This window comes from Perissodus microlepis, chromosome 17, assembly GCF_051167445.1.
Source record: "Perissodus microlepis isolate ML-2025 ecotype Zambia chromosome 17, ASM5116744v1, whole genome shotgun sequence".
Classification (NCBI taxonomy): Eukaryota; Metazoa; Chordata; class Actinopteri; order Cichliformes; family Cichlidae; genus Perissodus; species Perissodus microlepis.
Window position 1 is genome coordinate 27982494 of NC_140477.1, and position 17728 is coordinate 28000221.

General features: G+C 39.1%; 1 protein-coding gene across 2 annotated transcripts in view; it reads right to left on the minus strand.

Annotated features, from left to right (window-relative positions):
* The window catches only part of LOC146369807 (BMP/retinoic acid-inducible neural-specific protein 3-like), a 56368-nt gene that overhangs the window by 12581 nt on the left and 26059 nt on the right, over positions 1 to 17728 (minus strand). For both annotated transcript variants that reach the window (XM_084909802.1, XM_084909803.1), the window contains exons 3-6: positions 10141 to 10331; positions 7477 to 7667; positions 1537 to 1642; positions 1124 to 1360 (exon numbers count right to left, since the gene is read on the minus strand). In XM_084909802.1, the coding sequence (XP_084765928.1) occupies positions 1124 to 1360; positions 1537 to 1642; positions 7477 to 7667; positions 10141 to 10331 (725 nt within the window). The remainder of the gene's footprint in view (positions 1 to 1123; positions 1361 to 1536; positions 1643 to 7476; positions 7668 to 10140; positions 10332 to 17728) is intronic.

Here is a 17728-nt window from a genome sequence, read left to right on the forward strand (position 1 = left end):
CATTGAAATTTAAAAATTATCATGTAAACAGCCTTATTGGTGTTAAGAAATGTCTCGTTATCAGCTAAATTGCACATATACTATGTGAATTAAGATCATCTGAGGCCAGCAGTTATAGAAGAACAGATATATAATGTATCCTTTTATCACCAACCAAGAATTAGGAGTCTTTATTCTTGGTTGGATTTAGATGGTAAATGGTCTGCACTTATATAGTTATTTAGGCATGTTCTAAAGCTCGTTACAATGCCTGTCAGTTACCCTTCATATACTCAGCTGCCATGCAACGTGCTCCTCTTGGCATTCAGTCTTTTTGAAGGACACTTCAGCAAATGAAGAGGCTGGGGATCAATCTGCCAAACCTGCAATTATTGGACAACCCGCTCTTCCACCTGTGCCACAGCCAGCCTTTATGACTTCTGCTTCTGCTGATAAAGCAGCGAGCTAAAAATCGGCGCTATCCCCTGCTAAAGGACACATTTATGACACCTGTGGGTGTCTATATTCTGGGCACGCTCCTGCCCTAGCTTCACAGCCAGCTACTAGAACATAAAGTTTGAAAGTAATTGCACTTAGGGATATTTCAGGCAAATCTCAAGACTGGAAGAAAAAAAAAAACCCATCAATTTTGATTTCATCTGAGTAATAATCACCAAGGCTTGGTGACCGAGCACAGCAATAATAACCAAACATTATGCTTAGAGGTTCCATTCAAACTCTGTTTCACTGGTGATATGAAAAGCTGGACGGAGAATAAATGGGTTTTATAGCTGCTTAATCTGCTCCAGACATATTGTAAACTACCTGAGCCGAAAGCTGTTGATTTTTTTTTTTTTTCTAATCTGGTCATGTTGCGTTGTTAATTTGCTATATCCAGACAGTATGCCAGGATCCCCAGTGCTCAGTCAACTATAACAGTTTACCTATAAATCATAGAATAGGCAGGGACATACATAGAGGATTCTCACTCAGATTTAATGGTGCAGATAAAAAAGCTGAAATCATCCCTACTTTCACTCGTATAAATGATTTATATTCAAACTGTCTGATTTTCCTGAATTTAAATGAGGAATGCAACGTGAAAGGCTCCAATAATGCATTTTTATCAAGAGGCCCTCCTCACCTGATTCTTCAAATTCCTTATACAGCATGCCCCATGTCTCGGTGATTCTTTCCAGGCTCTCCTCCATGGCTTGGATGTCCATGTAGGGGCAGTTGCACTCTGGGAACTTGGGGTCACAGCTGCACCAGCAGTCACTGTCCTTGCAGACAAACTCACCCTCTCCATTGCAGGCTATGTAGCTGAGAGCCGCCTGTACAAAACTCTCTCTCAAGTAGTCTGGAAGGATCACTTGCAAGCCTGTAAAACAAAGCTGGGTTTAGTTTTGTCATCAAACCGAGACCTTGGAGAGTCTGTCTGCTGCCAGAGTGTGTAACGCACTTAATGCAATCTAGAAATCCCCATATTTCTGTCTTTTCAGATAAAATATATAATGTCACGACAGTCACAATAAAAGTGGTAGAAATTCAACAAACCTTGCAGCTGGACTTTATTTTCAGGGCTCTGAACCAGCACCGAGCTCACAGAATCAAGGTTGTCATAGTTACTGCATCCAAGAGGACCTGTGCGGGTCTCTGTCACCTGGGCAACAACAAATAAAAGGCTCATTTATCAATTCCCAACTGCATCCATTTTAGGACAAGTGCATGATTAAGTTAGATTTCTTTATAGAAAGATATGCTTAAAGGGTACTTCTACATTTCAGGCACAAATGGGGCATAGTAGGTCACAGAAAATGTACCTTATGCAACATAAATGGCTGTCTCGCCTCTGATTAAATAAAGTAGTTCCTCCATAATCGATTGCACTAGTGAATGTGAAAGGAATGGAAACGTGGTTAAGCTCATTTTGATTCCCCTAAATTGCTGTAAGAGTGCTTTGTTGCACTTATTTCTATGCAAGAAGTCTACTTTTCCTTTTTTTCCCCAACCCCAGCCACTGATTGAAGATGTTTCGATTGACCTTTGTCACAAAGCCTCTCCAACAAAGACTCTGTTTTCACTTCATTTGCAAGACAAGATCCTATTTCAGCTCTCTCCTTTTTTCTTTCCATGACATAGTGAGGAGCACCTAACACTTTCTCATTTTTCTCTCTTTGTGGTTGCGGGACACCATATTTTGTTCAGTGATTTGTCCTGGTCAGGCTTGTCAGAGGACAGTTGGTGTAAAGTGACAGATGGACGAGGCAAGACAATAAGGGTCAGACGATCGGTAGCGCCATCACAGAGGGCTGAAGGGCTTGGGAACTAACATCAGGCCGGTGCTGGAGAGAAGTGAAAACTCAGTACGGGGCTCTTTAATCAAAAGCCTAATCCAGAAGAAAGATTCGGAAGGAAGAATAAATATCCTCTGTGAATGGGAAAAGGAAAATGGAAGATAATTTGAGTGCAATTCTCTGACTATAATATTTATATCACATTATAAATCCCTTGTTTCCCTTATGAGGGATTTTAATGCTGATATGACTGTGAGGAAATGAGATACAATGCTGGCTTTCAGACCCCATGAATATTGAATCCATATAAGGAATTATTTGATATGCCATATGATATGCCATATGGCAAAACACTGAGTGATGAGCAGAGCATTCAATTTCCGCTTTGCTTAGCAGCTGCTATTCACTGTAGATACATTCTGGTATATTAAAAATACTTAATAGGACATTATTGGCCACCTGTACCTCAGCACAAGACTACATGAGGGATGGAAGCAAATGTGGAAGATGAAAGTGGAAAATGTGTGTCTTTGTCTGCCCGTTTTCTTCACCATCTCAAATTATAGTCCAGTGGCAGTATTCGCAAACATTCTGCAAAACCCTCACAGAAAATTGTTCATTTGGCCTTAAAACGTCCAGCAAGAAGTGTGAGCTTAGGAGTGATTGACAAAAATTCTTTGAGGGAGCGAGGAACCAAAATTATAACCTTAGTGCAGTGGTCTGGCTGACCAGGCTGGCACACGCTTTTAAAGGTGAGGAAAATTGAGACCCCACAGGTACACGAATGCTTCCACTAAAGTCAATTACAATAGATACATGAGACGCGAGAGGTAATGATAAGCGTGTGTGTGTTTGTGTGTGTGTTGTGTGAGCATGCTGCAGACACCTACTCTGCAAACGTAAAGAAGGAACAGGCCTTCCATTTTTATTTTTTATCTTTTATGCAAGGTGTCTGTGGAGGAGTGAGGGAGTGTGGGAGTTTGGGCGTGTGCCAGAAAAACAGAACAGTATAAAGGAAACAATACATGTGCATTCAGATTCCTCTAGTAGCTACTTACATTCTGCCACATAGCTGCACACGGCTGTGCAGGATGCATTAAAAAATGCTGCTTTTGCAGTATCCTTTTCAAATCCTGATATTTGTTTTATGTATTTTCCGTGACATGGGCCACAAACACTAACCGTGCATGATCTAATCTGTAGTGTTGTCATTTCATCGAACCAATCTCTGTGACTTCCCAGTTTTTAGCTCACTTAAGGGCTATTTATGGTGGAGATCGACCAGCCGGGAAACTGAATTGGCCAATTTTCAGTGTTCTCAGCGTAGACCGGTGACGGACCGCCTCACACACAGTGCTTAACACATTTCTTAGATCAAGGTTTGTGCCAAAGCCTAAATGAACGGCATTAGTAATAATCAAAATCATTTCGTATGTTTCTGTCATTGTTAATCCATTAGTAAACGCAAGCACACTTTTTCATAAAATATAATTATTGGTGTTATTCATGATTTTTCAAATGTCAGTTTTATTTTAAAAAAAGCAAAAAAATAATAGAGCAAATTATTATTTTTGATTAAGATGTAAATTGACAGTTACCACATAATTATTGGCAATAATTATAATAAAAGTGTGAAAACTCTGACTCACACATATGACATGACATCACTGCAAAGGGAACCTGAGCTAATATCTAAGTTAGCATTAGTGACTGGCTGTTATGAAATGATGTCTCTGTTTCATAGTCTCTGTTTCTGTTAACCTGATGGATTTCAGGTCCATTCTCACTTCCTGTTTAGTTTTTGACAAATCCTAAAAAATTACAAACTTTATCTCAGAAATTCTGTTTTCTGAAGCTACTCTTCATAAATTGCTCCATTCCCTAACAGGAATAGAGATACATGCAAATTTTCTTAACAAGAGAGAGAGAAGTGACCGCTGCGCTGCAGACAGCAGAAATGTGTGGGCTAAAAAACAACACAAACCAGCCTTCTCAATTGCCTCCAACTGCCCTTATGAGTGTGTCAATTTGTGGCTCTGTGTGTGTGCAGTATGTCTATGACTGATTTATTATTTTTCTCCTTGGTATCTTCATGCCAGACATATCCTGTGAGAAAAAACTAGTTTGAAGGAAATCATAAATGACCACAGCAGCTGCCTATCTGCTCTGTGATAGTTCAGCCACCAATCGATCGAGTCACAAGACTGGGCGCACTCAAATGTGAGCCACAAAGCCCAATAAATTGACTCTCCACAAGAAGGAAATATCAAAACCAGATGATCCTGCTGTTTTCTACTTCGTGACCGGCACACTGTTCATCACTGTGTTTAGATAGGCTGGCAAATATGGTGTGAGTCAGGTGGGGATCTGACCATTGATTCAGTCTAGGAAATTCTCAAATTGTAGCAAAACTGCTCCCCTCTGTTCTCTAACAACTGCAGTCATTACTCATTGTACAAACAAGCTGGTCCAATCAGACTCTCCTCTGCACTGTGACTTCTTGAATAAAGCCCAGATTTCCAAAGTCGTCCCCCCCCCGGCAAACCACAGCAAAGTGCTTTTTCTTCAAAATGAGCTTCAAATTTCTCTTTGCATGGAGACTGCCGGAGGGGGCCTTTGCCTCACCTGCAACCCTCTCATTCATTCCTCAAGTTCAATTCATGCAGGTCTGTTCTGCTACTGTACGGGTCAACACCCTGTGGAAATGATGCGCAAGTGTGGAGGAATCTGTCGCTCCTTTGACTCTCTTCCCACCAGCGTTGGAGGTGAATGTCTCCTCATACTACTTCCCACCTGTCAGTTACACCAGATGACTGCCTTTGGAGCATGAAAGCAACACTCTCTCGTCTTCTCTTCGCGTCTGTAGCTTCAGGAGAAAAAAAAAAAACTGAAAAAAGCCCTGATTCCCAAGAAATGAAACAGACAAAAGTTTCTGCCTCTCCACCTCACATGTGCCTGCCTGATCTGCAGAAAGAAATATCCAATCCTCCCTGAACACAATGTAGCGAGAGGACAGAGCTTTGATATAAGTAGGAGGGATCTGATTCATGTTCTGCTACAGCAAAGAAAGCGTCACTTCACAGGACCACCGCCGCTGTGTACCGAGAAATGAAAAAGGTAGAAAAGAAGGGTCATCCCTCCCTCTGTCACCCTATTAACCCCATGCTACCTGAAGGTGACAACTGGAGGCAGAAAACTGTCGTGAGGCGTGTTTCACAAGGCTCATTTATCTTTCCCTCACCATATGTGCTCATCACGGAGCTTCCTCCAGACTCGGATGTGCTTGCAGCTGAAGATCATATCTCATCACAAGCGGGAGGATAAAAAGTATAATCTTCTGCTTTATTTTCATTGCCGTTATCGCCGTGTTTTAACAAGGGAAAGGTTGAAATTAAAAATTATATATCTCTGATAGCTCATAAGAGGAAAACTTTTATTCATCATTTATAGAATAATAACAGTTATATGCAACTAGGCAATATATTTTTTAATGCTTTTCATTCAGTACTGGTCTTTAAAATTTATGAGATGTTTTTTTGTTTGTTTATCTTTTTGAGAATTGCAGGAATAAAACTACTTTTTGCTATCGTGCATATTAGATGTATTATCACGTATTATCATTTCCTATGTTAACAATTGTGTCTTGTCTTGTTGCCTAGCAACTGTAGTGGTTTAGACACAATTTAAAACTATGAGCCAAAGAGAGCTTGATTTGATTAATAGATAATACGGAGCTATGAGTGTTTTAATTCAGCTGCATTGGAGGGTTGTTGAGTGTGGTTAAGTTTATGTCAAAACATCTCGGATTTATTTCTGGTATCTGATTAGGCTAGTTTTTTTTTTTTTTTTTTTGAGCCATTCAGAGATGGTCTTGCTGGTGAGTTTTGAATCAGTGTCAAGTTTCAGGGCAAAGCTATAGTTGATCCAAGCATAGTTCCCAGAGGGTGGAAACATATAGTGTAGTTGATTTGTGTGGGAATCATAGCCATGAGGAGCAAAGCTGAAGAGCTGGAAGCTGTGGATGGGAAAGTGTGTGGCAGTGGTGCAACTCTTAGTGTTCTTCTTCAAACAATTAGAAAGCATTAGTTACTTTCTTGATGAATTTTAATATGTGTGTCATGTTCAGTCTATTCAGTAAAAAGCTAGCACTCTGTTATAAAAACCCATTTTCATTTTAAAGTTTTACACACTCATCAGCTACAACAATTAAAAGGCTGGTATGTGTTAATTATCTTGTTTGTTGAAGTAGAAGTTTTGAATTGCTTTTGCATTTCCCATTTCTCATGAAAGTCTAAAGCAACTGCAACATAATTCAATCACATAAAATGAATCTTAAATTCCTTTTATGTCCAGTTTTGACACTGCTGCGGCAGGTGGTTAAAATGACCCCCATGGTGGTTCCAGTGGGTTCTAGTGCTAAATGGCAACAGTATTCCCACCCACTTCTACCTGTTTTCATGAAAATGAACCTTGTAATGCAGAAGCAATACAAAGGAAGGTTTGTTGGACATAGTTTGATGTTTGCAATGAGAAAACAATCCTTATCTATCTATCTGTCTATCTATCTATCTATCTATCTATCGTAGTATTAACACAAAAATTACTCAATTCACTGAACTGAGTTCATATTTTTAAGTAATTCAACTGGTGAATTTTTTTTTATCTGTTGAAAGTAAATAACTGTAATTTGACAGGTTTATCACAAAATGATGATGTACTTTAGTATTGTTTCTCATTGTTTGCAAAACAATAAACTTGAAAATTCATGAATAACAACACTAATTGTATTTTAGCATCAGAAATATTATTTTGATTAAAGAACTTACTCATGCTAATGGATGAACCATTACAGACACGAGAAATATTATTTTGGTAATTACCAAGTGTGTTATTTTAGTGCAGCTTCGGCACAAATCTTACATTGGGTGGGGGGTCTAATACATTTTTAGGCACTATATATAAGAGGAGTCTGATTTAGCTCCAAGTATGCAGCAGAAGTGAAATAATGTTCCAAGTTGAGAAGGAGAGAGAGTGATCTACTGAGAGCACAAGTGTTCTAGCCTTAGATTATAGTATAACAATGTCAGTTTACTGTCATTGTGATTTGACTGATGGATAAAAACTGAACTAGATAGAAGCTTTAATAATGTATACAGTTAAATATGTCCCTATATAACTCATAACAAGCACACAAAGATACCTTGATTGCAGTGGAGGCGATCTGGATGTGGTGCAGCTTGCGCAGAGTGCTCTCCCTGTCGATGAAGTAGGAGGCAGCCAGCTGGTGCAGAGCTTCCAGAGTCACAGTGGAAGAGTTGCCCGAGTAATCGCTCACCTCTGCTTTCTTACTCAGTTTCCGCTTATCCACAAATATGGTTAAGGCCTCTTCTCCTGCAATTAAAAGATAATCAAATTTAATTGTTTTCAAATGCCGCTCAGAGTTTTAGAAAAGGGAATAGAGAGTTCACATTGCTTATTGAAATTAAGGCCCTTCATTTTTTTTTTTAACATAAAGTCAGGGTCAGAGCTACTGACCCTGACTTGTTTGGGGTTTTTTTTTAGTTGTTTTTCTTTATCGTGGAGCTCAGATCTTTTCACTTGCATTTTGTCGTACCTGACCAAAGCTCATTATGCATGTTAATAGATTTTTTTTAATTAACTGAAAAAAAGAAAATTTCCCATAATGTATTTGGGGGGATTTTTAGCCTTCATTAGGACAGGACAGGCTCGGTAGACAGAAAGAACACACATCAACCAGGTGAGCTAAACCAGCACCACTAAACAACCTAAAGTTGACATTATTTGAAATTTTGAAAAGGGGAAAATGTCAGCAGCATTTGTAGCATATAGAACCAGAATGTTATAGATGTTTTCCCGCATAATGTTACATAGGTGGTCTTTAAAAGACACTTAGAACATGAAATAAATAAATACATTCTAGGATCCAACTTTTCCCAGAGGAATTTATTTCTAGTGTCACAATATTTTGCAGCAGAGCTTCAAAATGAGACCTTCCCCAAACCTCTCTGTTGCCTCTAATAACCTCTGTGTAAAGAACTCTGGACAAACATTATCAAAAACACCAAGAATAAATGATTGTTTGAATAAAATCCACCCAGTGCTGCCTTTCTTCAAGCGCATGTAAGCTAAAGCTAGCATGCCTGCAAATACAAATGAAGATCATGTGCAAGCTCTTCCACATATGTAGCTAAATGCATTAAGTGTCACTGAGGTCAACTACTTCATTCAAACTTTAGGAGCTGATCTTGTACCTCAGCTAGTCCTTTCAAGATTGCTTTATTAGCTAGCATTGATGCAAATGGTCTTTCAATTGATAGGGTACTTTAAAACCTGCTGAGAGATACATGCACCAAACTCCAGGTGGTTGTGAGCACAGCGACAGCAGGCGCCTCTGAAGCATAAAGACACTTGACCATAATTAGGATAAGTCACGTCACCCCGAATCAGACGGCACTGATCACTGCAATCAGGACTTCATAAGTCTAGGAGCTGTGATGCAGCACACTTGGAGCTCTGAGAGTTCCCAAGACACTGCACATCATATTTCTCATCATAATGCAGTGCTAATGCTTCAGGGCCATTTTTCTGCCCACTGCCTTTCTTACTCAGCTGCTGAAGGGCAAGCTCTTAATATTGCAATCTATTTATTAATTTCATTAAGTCCATATGTTTCCGAACACAGAGGCTATCCATTCAGAACCACAGAGGCATATCACTGGCAAAGATCCAAGGCAAACTCCTCATTCTCCTCTCTTCATACCACTCAGTCCTGGCTGAGAGCCAGAGTGCAGGGCTGCATCAGCTCTGGTAGCTGGGAGGGTTGCATTTTATGCATCTACTCACAACAGCGACCTTTTCAAAGCCAGGAGTTGCGTCTAAAGTAATTGACATGTGTTGTTTTGTAAAAAGCAAATGTGCTTTTCAAGACTTGCCCGGGACTCTCCAGCATCTTAAATGACTTTTTTTTTTCCGCCTCTCGAGTCAGAGAACTATTAGTGCTTATCCATTCATCAGCCGGTAGAAAATCAAAAATTCCGTGGCTGTGACTGGGAGTGGGAGTGGCAGGTTCACGATACACAGGCTTTTACATGTATTCATACATCCCTGGAGACCAATTTTCTGAGCTGCCAGTGGCATATAATTCCACTGTGATGTGTTTTTCGGTTACTCTGAGTGTATTGCATTATTATGTCCCATCCATCTGTTTTCCATATGGACCACCTGGAAAACCAAATTTTAAAAGCTTTTACCGCAAATTGCATACTTTATTTAACCCCAGATCACCTGAGTGAGAACTAGTTCCTTAAAGCACATTTCCCTGTTTATTCTAAGCTGAAATATATGGCTAAGTAGTTCTACGCTGGAGTTTAAGAGCAACATTGCTCTTTTATTTCTGTTAGTCATTTGCAGGTGCAAATGACCTGGGACCAAAGTCTTTTTGCATCATTCATTATTTAGCTCTGAAAGCATGTCAGAGATATGAAAATCAGGATCAGAGCTGTGAGTTGAGCAAAACTGCCTAGCTGAATATCTATAGGTAGTTACTGCTGATAAGATCTGCCAGCAACAGATTTCATAGAAGAACGCTTACCAAAAACTGTAATTTCATCTGTTTAATCTGTTTTGCTCCAGTGTGTCATTTTGACCCTTCAACTTCAATTTTATTTCTTATTTTGTCTGAAGTTCATGGCAAAAATTGAAATGTGCACGTACACATAGTTTCAACAGTTCTTCCAAAGTGTGATCTAATCTAAAAACAGCACCTACATGGTGGTCCTGAACTGCCCAAGGAAACAACAGTGAATGGTAAAACAATCGTTAGAGGATGGTTAATAATTGTTACCTCCCAGGGTAGCTGACAACAGGAAGTGAGTCCCATACTTCCTGATCAGGCTGTCAGTGATCATCTGGGTGGTGGGCCTGCGGCCCAAGAGTCGGATGTTCCTGATGAACTCAGGAGTAAGAGGTAACGGAGACTCCAGAAAATCTCTCCTTTCCACCGCCAAGTTGTTCACCTTCCATCTTCCAAACTCCCTGGAAAATGAGAAGTGATTATTATTAATATCCACTAGATTAGGGTTTCTAAATGATAAGAGAAAATAAGATTACCTGAAAACAAATGAAAACAAGATTTGCGCAATTTTCGACTTATAGCAAACAGCTTGTAGTTCTGAAGCAGACATGCTCACTGGTTCACACCGATTAACAGATGAAAATAATGTGCCAAGATACGCAGAAATGCACCAGCAAAGAAGAAGACAGCAGCTTAGCCAAGAGAAAGAAAAAAACACATATAGAAGAGTATAGACAGATTATATTTTGTTGATTAACACTACATGTAAAAGCAATCTTTATTTAAAAGAAAGGTTCACGTGACTTTCAATCATTTATGCAGCTATAAAATATGTCATAATCACTTATTACAGGTTCTTTAGTATTTTCTCTGTATTCTGGCCTTTTTACATAATTGCAAATTGAATTGCTTTGATTTGAACTGTTGCTACACTTAGCAATGTGATATATGGAAACTTCATGCTATAAATGTTTATTAACAAAACTCCTTGGAAAGCCTTCAGTTGATCCAAAACGTCACAGCAACAGTATAGAATAAACAATTAGCAGTGGAAAAACATGGCTTAAAGTAGTCATTATGGCATCACTTCTTCTAAGGTAAAGGAGTTGACCGTGTTTGCATATTAGAGATACAGTGACATCATACAGACAGATCTTCTGCCTAAAATTGAGCTGAATAAATTACACGAAGAGACAGAAACAGCAAAGACAGAGAAATAGTGAAAGAAAGAGTAGTGCATTGCATTTACGTTATTATGTTGTGTGCTATGACAGTGTTCAAAACCTCTCGACCATGCTGACACAGCCTGAATTAAGGTGCAGCTCAGAGAAAGAGTGAGAAACAAAAGAATGAATGAATTCACAAGAATTCCTTTAAAAATAACATCCAGAGAAAAATCTGCTATCAACTGAAACCACGACTGCCACATGGGATAAAAATGTGCTCCAACTACGCAGCTTCCAGCTGTTTTCTTTAATAACCCCATCATTACAGAGATATACATCAAAATTCACAAGGTACAAGGCAGTAAAAGAAACAATAATGGATGTTTTCTATATTGAAAAAGAAAAAGTGAGATGAGCCTAAAGAAAAGACTCTGAGCCTTTGTTACGTCTTCAGATTCTTCCTCTGTCATTTCCTTCAAATTATTTTCACGTCAAGTGTAGCTTATGTGATGCATTTACTGTAATTAATACTTGTTATTTACTAGAATATGTATGAACATATTGGTGTAGGATTGCACTTGACAGACGATAATAATTTAAGAAAGAAAAATGAATAATACTATAAAGCAGAACCATCTTGCCACCTCTCTCCTCCATACAGCCTATATGCTGCTGAGACTTCATCGACTTCCATGTGAAAACACAGCAAGGACATCATGAGAGGAAAAATAGATACCGTATGTCAAAGACAGCACGATAAACTGAAGCGGAGTGAGATGCAACCAACTAAAGGATACAGATGTTCAATCAATAAAGACCAACCTTGCACCCTGCATGCATTTTTCCAAGTATTTGTGTGCAACATTTGCCCGAGGCACAGCTCTTTGTACTGGGATTCCATTTGGCAGTGCTTTGACTTCACACAAAGTTATTCTGTTACCATAAAGTTCAAGGATGATAAATTTCCACATGAAGCGTCCTTCACACATAGTACTGTTTACGTTAGTTGCACTTACACACTGTTCTCAACAGAGTGAGCCTCAGTGAATCAAATGTAGCCTCTTGTGTGCTTTGTTTGTCTAGCATGTGGCAAAAAAGTACTGGCTGAGAACACTGCGTTGTGAGAAGAGAACTTCGTATGGTATCCTTCGTGTAAAAAGGTCTCCTTGGAGTTTTGCTATAATGCATTTTACTTTTGCTACCCAATATATTTGTTTTGATTAAGAACCAAGTCATAACAAAACATAAAGTGATAATAATCATGCATTTTATTTTAGGCACCTTTCAAAGTACTCACGGTCACCTTGTATAGAAGTGTAAAAAGCAGTAAGAATAAAGAAAAATATCAATCAAGTCACTAAAGCACATACAAATGCAGTATGTAAAATGGTAATCCGCTATATCTTTTTTTCCCCCTCATCAACACGATGGCGACTGCCAAAACTGAAATACAAATGTCGGCTGCCAATATGAGTCTAACTGATAGCAAAAAGTTTTTTTTATCAGTGTGGTTTTGACCCAAGACACTATTTACTGCTTTGAAAAAGCCTCACAAATGTGAAGTTAATCACCAAAGAAACCAAAGAGATAAAACTAAATAACTTCTGAGGCTCCTCACAGGCTTGTGCTCTGATATAAAAGGCCCAAAGGCTACAATACACAACATTAACGGATCGTAAACTAAAGCATGGCACAGGAAATGACTGAAAAGCTGACTGCACGCATGGGTGAACAGCAAATAAAAAACTTTGCTTATATGCACTCATTCACCATATATTGACTCGGTCTTTTGTTCAAAGTATCAATAGCAAAGTGTGTCTGCGGGTTCACGCTCTCAAATCTATAGGGTACTGTTGCAACATATGCTGTGTACCCACTGAGCTCAGGTGGAAGGTTTTTTATTTCAGTATCTCCAACAGGGAGAAAAAAGTCTGCTAACTTTGATGAAAGCGCTGCTACTTGCAGACTTTCAGGCAAGGCTTCAAGTTGTACTCTGACCATTGCTACCCTGCTGTCATAACAAACAGGATAAGAGAACCCATGGCCTAACTCCATGCGACTAAGGTAGCCGAAGATCAAAACACAGGGTCACTATACAGGAAAGAAGCGCTTAGAAGTGAGTGCTAAGCTCAGGGATTCCTAATCTGTATTGATGTTTAAAGGCCCAAAAGATATAACACGAGGGTGGCAACAGTTACTTCAACCAACTTCAGTATCTATGCTGGTGCTGCTCACATTAAATGTTCTGGGACTTCATGAAAATTATTATTATTTCTTTCCACCTACCAATCAGATTTTGTAAAATTTAGATGAGAATCTTAGTTACATTTCATTTTGTGTTGAGATTTTTTATTCTTTAAGTAAACATGGAAGAGAACTGCTTATAAAATCCACTGACAACTCAACAAGCTAAATGTTGAAAAAGGTGTTACTATAAAATCTATCCAACAATACCTGACAGCTGTCTTGTTAGCTGTTGTTGATTTGATTTTGCTGTTATGTTGTTCTTCTTTTATTGTGGAAACTGTCTAATCAGAGAGATTAAACTGCAGTGGATGCTCCTTCATTGTTTTCTTTAAAAGCAGTGGCAGTTGTGGGGTTAACATCAACAGCAACATGCATGACTTTCTGAATGAATTTACCGGTCAATCTACGTCCCTACCCTCACCTATGGTCACGAGCTGCGGGTAGTGACCAAAAGAATGAGATCGCGGATACAAGCGGCAGAAATGGGCTTCCTCCGAAGGGTGGCTGGCCTCTCCCTTAGAGATAGGGTGAGAAGTATGGCCATCCGGGAAGGGCTCAGAGTAGAGCTGCTGCTCCTTCACATCGAAAGGAGCCAGTTGAGATGGTCAAGGCATCTGACAAGGATGCCTCCTGGGCGCCTCCTGGGTCAGGTGTTCTGGGCATGTCCCACCTGGAGGAGGCACCGGGGCAGACCCAGAACACGCTGGAGAGATTATATCTCTCGGCTGGCCTGGGAACGCCTTGGTGGTCCCCGAAACAAGCTGGAGGAGGCTGCTTAGGCTGCTTAGGCTGCTGCAACTGTGACCCGGCCCCGGATAAGCGGAAGAAAATGGATGGATGGATGGATTTCTTGTTCAATTGCTGTCCACCCCACATTAATATATTTTTCCATAACTTCACAAAATCAATATTACTTTAATTTACTTTATCTTTTACTTTCTGTTTATGACAAACAAATCAGCTTTAGGAAGCAGAGCTGCATTTTGACATTTTCAATTTGAAGGCTTTTTTTTAAAAAAAAACTTTTTTCTGTTACAGTTTTCCTGACAGTTAGATTAAGTATAAAACACAGATATTTAATTTATGATGGGACTTGTATTAATATTATCATGACATAGATAAAAAAAGAACAGATAAACATGAAAAAAGACATCCCGCCTACAGAGAAATAACCTAGTTTGCCATTTTGCTAAATTAAGGCTGTTTCCTTTTTAAAGCCGTTCAATGTTTTTGATGTTTAAAAAAAATGTAAAACTTAGTTATTAAGCCAAGAACTGCTGAAGATAGATTTTTTTTTTCCGCTCTTTCCTTGCAAATCTACATTGCAATGAATTTCTAAAGAGACATTTATGAAGTCACAGACAGATATCACAGCTGTAATTATAACAGATAGACTGTGATTACTTTGAAATTTCTCTTGGAGGGTACCAGAGTGTGGTGCCAATTTCTGCTTGGCGCTGCTCCCAATTTACTCACATAATCACGCTCATGTGAGAAGAAAGTAACGAGAAAAATGTTCCTCAAAAAAACCCTTCTGCCTGTTTTGGAGAGCACTCTATTCATTTAAAACTTTTTTTTTTGATGGGTTACATCCTGATGCAGCGTGAGCATCAAAAGCACAAATGAGCCATGCAGAAATGAATACGACTGTCCCGAGTGATGGATTATTTTTGTCAGACTTCACTGTGTGGCAGGAAATAACAAACATTTAGTAAATGTTTGTGAGCTGCATTGTCCAATCAGTCAAATGTTGCACTTTTCTGTCTTCTGAGTAAAAGCTTGACTGCTGTAATCAGAATGGGTTGAACAACCTTGGCTGCAGATGATGGATGGAGGGAGTGTGGCCTTTTGAAAGGGTATATATCACATTAAACCAGGAGTAATGAGGAAAGCTCCAACACACAGATGTTTAAATGATACAAAGAGTAAATCGCCAAGAACTCAGGCTGCTGCATACAAAAGTTAGAGCAAGCTGGTGACACAGATTATAAACAACTCATATCATTTTCCTTTTCTGTTATAGAACTATAAAGCGAGACTGATTCACACAAAATTAAGCAGAAATTGAGGGCAGTGTGCGAAGTAAACATAATGATGTTAAATGGATATGTGGTACCAGTTGACCTTTTTGCTGACACTGTAGTATTCAGACAAAGGCTTTGACTAATCTCTTGCTCAGATATATCTAGTGTAGCTATTAATCTTCACCTCATTTCATGCCGTACAAATAAATGACCTCTTCAAATGGGACACTATGTCTCTTGAGTTCCACTTTGCAGTGTGAAAGCACTACTTCAAAGCCACAGCACGTTCTGTGGGACCAAAAAAAAAAGAGAAATAGAAAGGGAGGGAGGGGGAGGCGGGGGGAATTACAGGTACAGGAAGAGTATTTGAAAATCCCCCGCTGTTGTTCGCTTCTTCAGTTATCGTTGACTGTGATAAGCTAGGCCTGTCTTATCTTAAACCCCCAATAGGCCAAATGGTTCATCCTGCAGGGAAAGGATAAAATGAAATGGGTTTCACTACAGAGTTGATTTTTGGGGGCTGCAGTCCTCTCTACACCCAGCTAAGTCATTATTATTATCAATTTCATTTCTTCTTTTTGCAGGGGTACATCAGTTTCATCAGTTTCAACTCTCTTAACACCATTACTGCCAAGTTGTTGATTTTTTTTTCTTCCTTTCAAACCCCAAAAGGTCCTGTTTCAGCTGGACCATCTCTGCATTCTGATGTTTGTATGGATACCGTAGATCTTCAGTGATATGGCGATGAAACATTGTCCGGTTGTAGATGATATTGTTAGCTGCTGTGGAAAGGCTGTGAGTTAAGTGTTGCTTTAATTTTTTTTCTTATTGTCATTCCTTTAGTGCCATCATGACTTTGACGTTTACAGTTTCGAGTGAAATATCTCTGCGACTTACAGCTGGCTTGTCAGATATTTTATTCAGATTGCTTGGTTTCAGCTGCAGTTTGTTTTAGGCTAATTTGCAATGAACACACAGCACTGTGGCACTTGACATGCGTTACACCTGCTAAATAGAAACGTAGGTTATTAGCATCAGCGCTGACATTACCATTTAGCTCAAAGCACTGTGAGAACAGCACAGCCGCACCCAACCATTGCAGTCACAGCATCAGACTATAAGTCCTGTTGAAATAAATTCACCCTGGTTGTGTTGCTATGTCACATTAAGGTTGTGTTTTTTGGATGCATTTAAAAAAGTATAAAAGATAGTATGACAAAAGCTTTAAATCAAGACCTCAACGAATTTGAAGAGCCACAGTATGTTCATATGTATTGATACAATAATCACAATACAACACTGTCTCACCTGTTTCTCTTTTGAATATTGCAAACTGTCCTCTATCATGTGAGGAGCTTTCACCAGTAAGTGTTTTTGACCATTGTGCTACATTCCTTTGTGCTCGTCTGTTGCCTTGATAGCCTTAGTATGGTTAACAAAATGGACAGTGAGTCTGTCAGAAGATCACTGGCTGTAATCTGAATGTTCCTGACCATCGTTTTAGGGTAAAAGCCACTAAGATGACTTTATAGAAGCAGCTACTGCCTTTGCACATGATATTTCTTTTACTTTAATCAGCATGCAGGATATGCATGCCTACAGTTAACCAATACTTGAGATCTTTTGTCCCTTCAGCTATTAGCTGTTTAAACTAGAAGAATCATTATTACTCTGCCTTCATATGAATATTATTCTTTCTTTTATCTCCACTGAGTGGGTAAGTGGAATAATTAAAGTGTGTTTTTTCTCAGGGCATGTGTACATTTCTGTTTTTGTTGATATTTTCTTTTTTTGTCTTTGTGTGAGGATATTTGATGAGGCAATCCAAGGCAATCCAAAATGATATTTTGAGTTCATAAACATTCAGTCTACTCTGCAGTCCTGGATAAATATAAAGGACTCAATAACTGATGCACTTTTACTAAACTAAAATACTTCCATGTGTTGTTAATTTTGTACTACTCAACTACAAATTAGAGGGATGATTGCACTCCAACTTCTAAACCACCCCAGACTTAAAAAGAACGCAAAAATGTCAAATATCAGCTACACAAAACTGCAGTTCAATATCATCCCTACCAGGTCTTACAATTAGGTAAATACAACCTGAGATGAACAGCCTAACATGACATATCACACCATGTCATTACTTCACACAAAAAAAAACCCTAAGCCAAAATCCAGAAGCATTGTGTGAAGCTTAATATACCCCATCATTTAATAGCTTATAGAGGCACCTTCAGCAGCAATAGGTCTAATAATAATAACTAATAACTGCAATAACGTTCCCATATGAATTTATCAGTCTCTCACAGTAGTGTGGAGTAATTTTGGGCCACTCATCTTTCAGTGTTAGGTTCTTTGAGGTGTGCAAGCATTCATTTATGCACAGCTCTCTTAAGAAACAGCCACAGCATTTCA